This window comes from Coregonus lavaretus, assembly GCF_964263955.1.
Source record: "Coregonus lavaretus genome assembly, chromosome: 14".
NCBI classification, from domain to species: Eukaryota; Metazoa; Chordata; class Actinopteri; order Salmoniformes; family Salmonidae; genus Coregonus; species Coregonus lavaretus.
In genome coordinates this window covers 9,284,171-9,290,508 of record NC_140001.1, presented here as the reverse complement: position 1 = coordinate 9,290,508, position 6,338 = coordinate 9,284,171, and the positions used below count along the sequence as shown (strand labels likewise).

At 48.8% G+C, this 6,338-nt stretch overlaps 1 protein-coding gene across 1 annotated transcript in view; it reads left to right on the top strand.

Moving 5' to 3' along the window:
• LOC311141779 (adhesion G-protein coupled receptor V1-like) overlaps positions 1-6,338 on the top strand; it is a gene marked incomplete at its 5' end in the record, with an annotated part of 180,849 nt that overhangs the window by 47,381 nt on the left and 127,130 nt on the right. Inside the window, 6 exon segments of the mRNA XM_084177232.1 lie at positions 109-721; positions 3,716-3,931; positions 4,068-4,283; positions 4,663-4,907; positions 5,050-5,231; positions 5,490-6,310. Coding sequence (XP_084033358.1) covers positions 109-721; positions 3,716-3,931; positions 4,068-4,283; positions 4,663-4,907; positions 5,050-5,231; positions 5,490-6,310 — 2,293 coding nt within the window.

The window sequence follows — 6,338 nt, the reverse complement described above, 5'->3', positions numbered from 1 at the left end:
CTCTTTGGACCCCCTCTACTCTCTCTCTTTGGACCCCCTCTACTCTCTCTCTGGACCCCCTCTACTCTCTCTCTGGACCCCTCTACTCTCTCCCTCTAACCGTCTCAGGTGATGCGGTCGTTCGGTGCCTTGTCCAACGTGACTGTATTCTGGGAGGCTGATGTCAGCTCTGAGGAAGACCTCATCAGCAGGGCCGGGAACATCACCTTCCATGTGGGCCAGACCAGGGGGGAGATTGAGCTCCAGGTGGCCCAGGACGAGGTGCCGGAGCTGGACAAGAGATTCGGTGTGTCCCTAGTCAACGTCTCCCATGGGCGTCTGGGTGTAAGGACTGAGGCCACTGTGACTGTTCTGGCCAGTGATGACCCCTATGGAGTGTTTGTGTTCTCGGAGAGCAGCAGGCCGGTCCGCCTGCCTGAGGGCCACACCCTGGTCACCCTCACCATCCACAGGCAGAGGGGGCTGATGGGAAGGGTGCGCGTGACGTACGGGACCCTGAGTGAGGCTGACGCCGCCCCCTTCATGACCCCGGGGGTGGGCCGGGCCAGCGAGGGGAACGACTTTGTCCCCCTCCTGGAGTCGGTGGTGTTCGCAGCCAATCAGAGTGAGGCTAAAGTAACCCTTCGAGTGCTGGATGATGAAGAGCCTGAGAGGGATGAGTCTGTATTCATGGAGCTGATCAGTGTCAATCTCATAGGAGGAGGACAGCATGAGAGATTAAGTAAGTCACTGCCACATGTTCACATCCCCACTATGAATATCCAGCCTTATAGTCGATACATGGTCAACATACAGTGGGGAGAACAAGTATTTGAAACACTGCCAATTTTCCAGGTTTTCCTACTTACAAAGCATGTAGAGGTCTGGTACACTTCAACTGTGAGAGACGGAATCTAAAACAAAAATCCAGAAAATCACATTGTATGATTTCTAAGTAATTAATTTGCATTTTATTGCATGACATAAGTATTTGATACATCAGAAAAGCAGAACTTAATATTTGGTACAGAAACCTTTGTTTGCAATTACAGAGATAATACGTTTCCTGTAGGTCTTGACCAGTTTTGCACACACTGCAGCAGGGATTTTGGCCTACTCCTCCATACAGACCTTCTCCAGATCCTTCAGGTTTCGGGGCTGTCGCTGGGCAATACGGACTTTCAGCTCCCTCCAAAGATTTTCTATTGGGTTCAGTTCTGGAGACTGGCTAGGCCACTCCAGGACCTTGAGATGCTTCTTACGGAGCCACTCCTTAGTTGCCCTGGCTGTGTGTTTCGGGTCGTTGTCATGCTGGAAGACCCAGCCACGACCCATCTTCAATGCTCTTACTGAGGGAAGGAGGTTGTTGGCCAAGATCTCATGATACATGGCTCCATCCATCCTCCCCTCAATACGGTGCAGTCGTCCTGTCCCCTTTGCAGAAAAGCATCCCCAAGGAATGATGTTTCCACCTCCATGCTTCACGGTTGGGATGGTGTTCTTGGGGTTGTACTCATCCTTCTTCTTCCTCCAAACACGGCGAGTGGAGTTTAGACCAAAAAGCTCTATTTTTGTCTCATCAGACGACATGACCTTCTCCCATTCCTCCTCTGGATCATCCAGATGGTCATTGGCAAACTTCAGACGGGCCTGGACATGCGCTGGCTTGAGCAGGGGGACCTTGCATGCGCTGCATGATTTTAATCCATGACGGCGTAGTGTGTTACTAATGGTTTTCTTTGAGACTGTGGTCGCAGTTCTCTTCAGGTCATTGACCAGGTCCTGCCGTGTAGTTCTGGGCTGATCCCTCATCTTCCTCATGATCATTGATGCCCCACGAGGTGAGATCTTGTATGGAGCCCCAGACCGAGGGTGATTGACTGTCATCTTGAACTTCTTCCATTTTCTAATAATTGCGCCAACAGTTGTTGCCTTCTCACCAAGCTGCTTGCCTATTGTCCTGTAGCCCATCCCAGCCTTGTGCAGGTCTACAATTTTATCCCTGATGTCCTTACACAGCTCTCTGGTCTTGGCCATTGTGGAGAGGTTGGAGTCTGTTTGATTGAGTGTGTGGACAGGTGTCTTTTATATAGGTAACGAGTTCAAACAGGTGCAGTTAATACAGGTAATGAGTGGAGAACAGGAGGGCTTCTTAAAGAAAAACTAACAGGTCTGTGAGAGCCGGAATTCTTACTGGTTGGTAGGTGATCAAATACTTATGTCATGCAATAAAATGCAAATTAATTACTTAAAAATCATACAATGTGATTTTCTAGATTTTTGTTTTAGATTCCGTCTCTTAGAGTTGAAGTGTACCTTTGATAAAAATTACAGACCTCTACATGCTTTGTAAGTAGGAAAACCTGCAAAATCGGCAGTGTATCAAATACTTGTTCTCCCCACTGTACACCATATATACATACACTTTATATACAAACACTATATATACATACACTATATATATATATATATATATATATATATATATACACTATATATACACTATATATACTAAAGTATGTGGACACCCCTTCAAATTAGTGGATTCGGCAATTTCAGCCACACCCATTGCTGATAGGTGTATAAAATCGAGCACACAGCCATGCGATCTCCATAGACAAACATTGGCACCAGAATGGCCTTACTGAAGAGCTCAGTGACTTTCAATGTGGCACTGACATAGGATGCCACCTTTCCAACAAGTCAGTTCGTCAAATTTCTGCCCTACTAGAGCTTCCCCGGTCAACTGTATTTGCTGTTATTGTGAAGTGGAAACGTCTAGGAGCAACAATGGCTCAGCCACAAAGTGGCAGGCCACACAAGCACACAAAATGGGACCACCGAGTGCTGAAGCGCGTAATGAGTAAAACTCGTCTGTCCTCGGTTGCAACACTCACTACCGAATTCCAATCTGCCTCTGCTTCATGAAATGGGTTTCCGCAGCCGGGTTCACCATGCGCAATGCCAAGCGTCGGCTGGAGTGCTGTAAAACTTGCCGCCATTTGACTCTAGAGCAGTGGAAACGCGTTCTCTGGAGTGATGAATCACTCTTCACCATCTGGCAGTCTGACGGACGAATCTGGGTTTGGCGGATGCCAGGAGAACGCTACTTGCCCGAATGCATAGTGCCAACTGTAATGTTTGGTAGAGGAGGGATAATTGTCTGGGGCTGTTTTTCATGGTTCGGGCTTGGCCCCTTAGTTCCAATGAAGGGAAATCTTAACGCTACAGCATACAATGATATTCTAGATGATTCTGTGCTTTCAACATTGTGGCAACAGTTTGGGGAAGGCCCTTTCCTGTTTCAGCATGACAATGCCCCCGTACACAAAGTGAGGTCCATACAGAAATGGTTTGTCAAGATCGGTGTGGAAGAACTTGACTGGCCTGCACAGAGCCCTGACCTCAACCCCATCAAACATCTTTGGGATGAATTGGAACCGACTACGAGCCAGGCCTAATCGCCCAACATCAGTGCCCGACCTCACTAATGCTCTTGTGGCTTAATGGAAGCAAGTCCCCACAGCAATGTTCCAACATCTAGTGGAAAGCTTTCCCAGAAGAGTGGAGGCTGTTATAGAAGCAAAGGGGGGACCAACTCCATATTAATGCCCATGATTTTGGAATGTGATGTTTGACAAGAAGGTGTCCACAAACCTTTGGTGATGTAGTGTATGTAGTGGGAATAGGGATATGTTTTTTTTTGTCAAACCATACAGATTCTTCTCTTTCCTAGTTGCCCAGTCTCCTCGTCTTGGTCCGAAGGCAGAGATCGTGGCCCAGGTCATAGTAGAGGCCAGTGATGATGCCTTTGGGTTTCTGCAGCTGTCTGCCCCTGCCGTCAGTGTGGCTGAGAACTATGTTGGACCCATTATCAATGTCACACGCATCGGGGGGATTTTTGCTGACGTGTCCGTCAAGTTCAGGGCTGTACCAATGACTGCCAGAGTTGGTAAGTGTGGTCTACATCATCTCAATAGTGTAAATAGTGTCTCATAAATAGTGTCATATATATATATATATATATATATATATATATATATATGCTGTATAGCAGGTACTGTGTGTGCGCGTGTGTGTCAATGCAGGTGACGACTACAGCGTAGCGTCCTCTGACGTGGTCCTCCTGGAGGGGGAGACCAGTAAGCCTGTTCCCATCTACATCATCAACGATGTGATTCCTGAGCTGGAGGAGACCTTCCGCATCGAGTTGCTCAACGTCACCACAGGGGGCGCTAAACTGGGGGCGCTCACCCGCACCATCATCACCATCCTGCCCTCTGACGACCCCTTTGGGGCCTTCGGTTAGCTCACGTCTCTCTCCTCTCCCTCACAGACATGCCTTCACATGCGTCCTAGAATGTACAGTTGCTCATTCAAATCAGATTACAGTGCATGCACGATGACTGACTACATTAGCCAATAATCTATTGTATTTTAGTCTAAAAGAGCCCAATGAAACATCCTGCATTGTTCCTTTATTAGTAAATGACCCATTAGACCTCATCAAAGTACTGTTTGTGTTCCCAAGTATTTCAGGCTGCTAACCCTAACCCTAGTATTTCAGACTGCTAACCCTAACCCTAGTATTTCAGACTGCTAACCCTAACCCTAGTATTTCAGACTGCTAACCCTAACCCTAACCCTAGTATTTCAGACTGCTAACCCTAACCCTAACCCTAGTATTTCAGGCTGCTCCTGTCACCATAGAGGAGCCAGGGGTGAACTCATTCCAGGTGACACTGCCCATCGTGCGTAATGCTGGGGCCATAGGGACCGTGGCTGTCCAGTGGCGAGCCACAGTGAACGGCAGAGCAGCAGTAGGGGACCTCCGGCCTGTGTCAGGAGAGGTCACCTTTGCGCCCGGAGAAACTGTGAAGACGTTGAAAGTTGAGGTCCTAGCAGATGATGTGCCGGAAATTGAGGAAGTAAGAAACACAATCTTATTTTTCTTACATTGTTGTTATTTATTGCCAAACAACATATTTGTATCATAATATATGCTATATAATATATAGGCCTAGAATATAATATATGCCATTTTCCCTCTAAACGTTCTGTGCTTTTCAGATAATCAAGGTGGAATTGATTGGTGCCACTAATGGAGGAAACATTGGAGGAGACACAACAGTCAATATCATTGTCCCAGCCAATGACAACCCGTATGGGACGGTCTACTTTGAGCAGTCTGTGTATCGAGTGCAGGAACCTCTCGAGGGAATTTTGGTGGCCAACATTACTGTTCGTCGAAGGTTTGTCCTTTAGTTCAGTCTACATGAGTTCTATCCTCTTGCATTATTATTGCAATTCCTTACCTTGGCAGTGAAATTACAAATTACTACTTTTCTATTCTTTGACTTGGAATGCTCAACTAACTCTCTAACTAACTCTCTCTCCCTCTCTCTCTCCGTCATCTTAACTCTCTCTCCCTCTCTCTCTCCTTCATCTTAACTCTCTCTCCCTCTTTCTCTCCTTCATCTTAACTCTGTCTCTCTCACTCATCTTGTCAGTGGGGGTCATTTTGGCCAAGTGGAGGTCCTCTACAGCACCTCAGAGATAGACATAGTGAGCATGGTCCAGACTGAGGGCCAGAACCTGCTGTTGTACTACAACCCCCCGGTGTCAGGAGTACCCTCTGGCGCCCTCCGCAGACCTGTCAACATCAGCTCCCAGGGAGACCCACTGGCTGCCTGTGCTGCTGCCTGCCTGAGGGAGCGAGCCTGCCAGGCCTTCTCCCTGTCTCCAGCTGGGGGCTCCTCCCCCATGGCCTCTTGCACTTGGGTGACCAGCGGGGCCGCCCAGCTGGCCACGTCCGCCCAGACCCTCACCTACACTAAAAACACCACGGCCACCGCTGCTCTCTTCAGCTCGCAGGCCGTGGCGGGGAGCGACTACACCACCATGACAGCACAGACGGCCATCTTGGAAGACGGTTCAGGTGTAGCCAACCTGACCGTGCCGATTCTGACGGACAAACTCCCCGAGATGGACGAGAGCTTCTCCATCCGCATCCTGAAGGTGGCGCTGGTCAACTTGACCGTGGCTCAGAAGAACCTGCCCTCCATAGGGCAACCGGACAAGGCAGTGGTCACCATAGGCTTGAACGGGGATACCTTTGGGGTGTTTCTCATCTACAGCCTCAGCCCTAACGCTACACGGGACGGACTCTATCTGGAGGTGAGGGAGGAGCCACGTGTGTCAGTACCCCTGGTCATAGAGCGGAGGGGGGGCAGCCTAGGGCAGGTGGCTGTGGAGTGGAGGTTCGTGGGTGGAATGGCTACACCAGGCACTGACTTCACCGGGACTGGAGAAACACTTATCTTTGCCGATGGTAGGTTTGAAATCTAGTACTACATAAT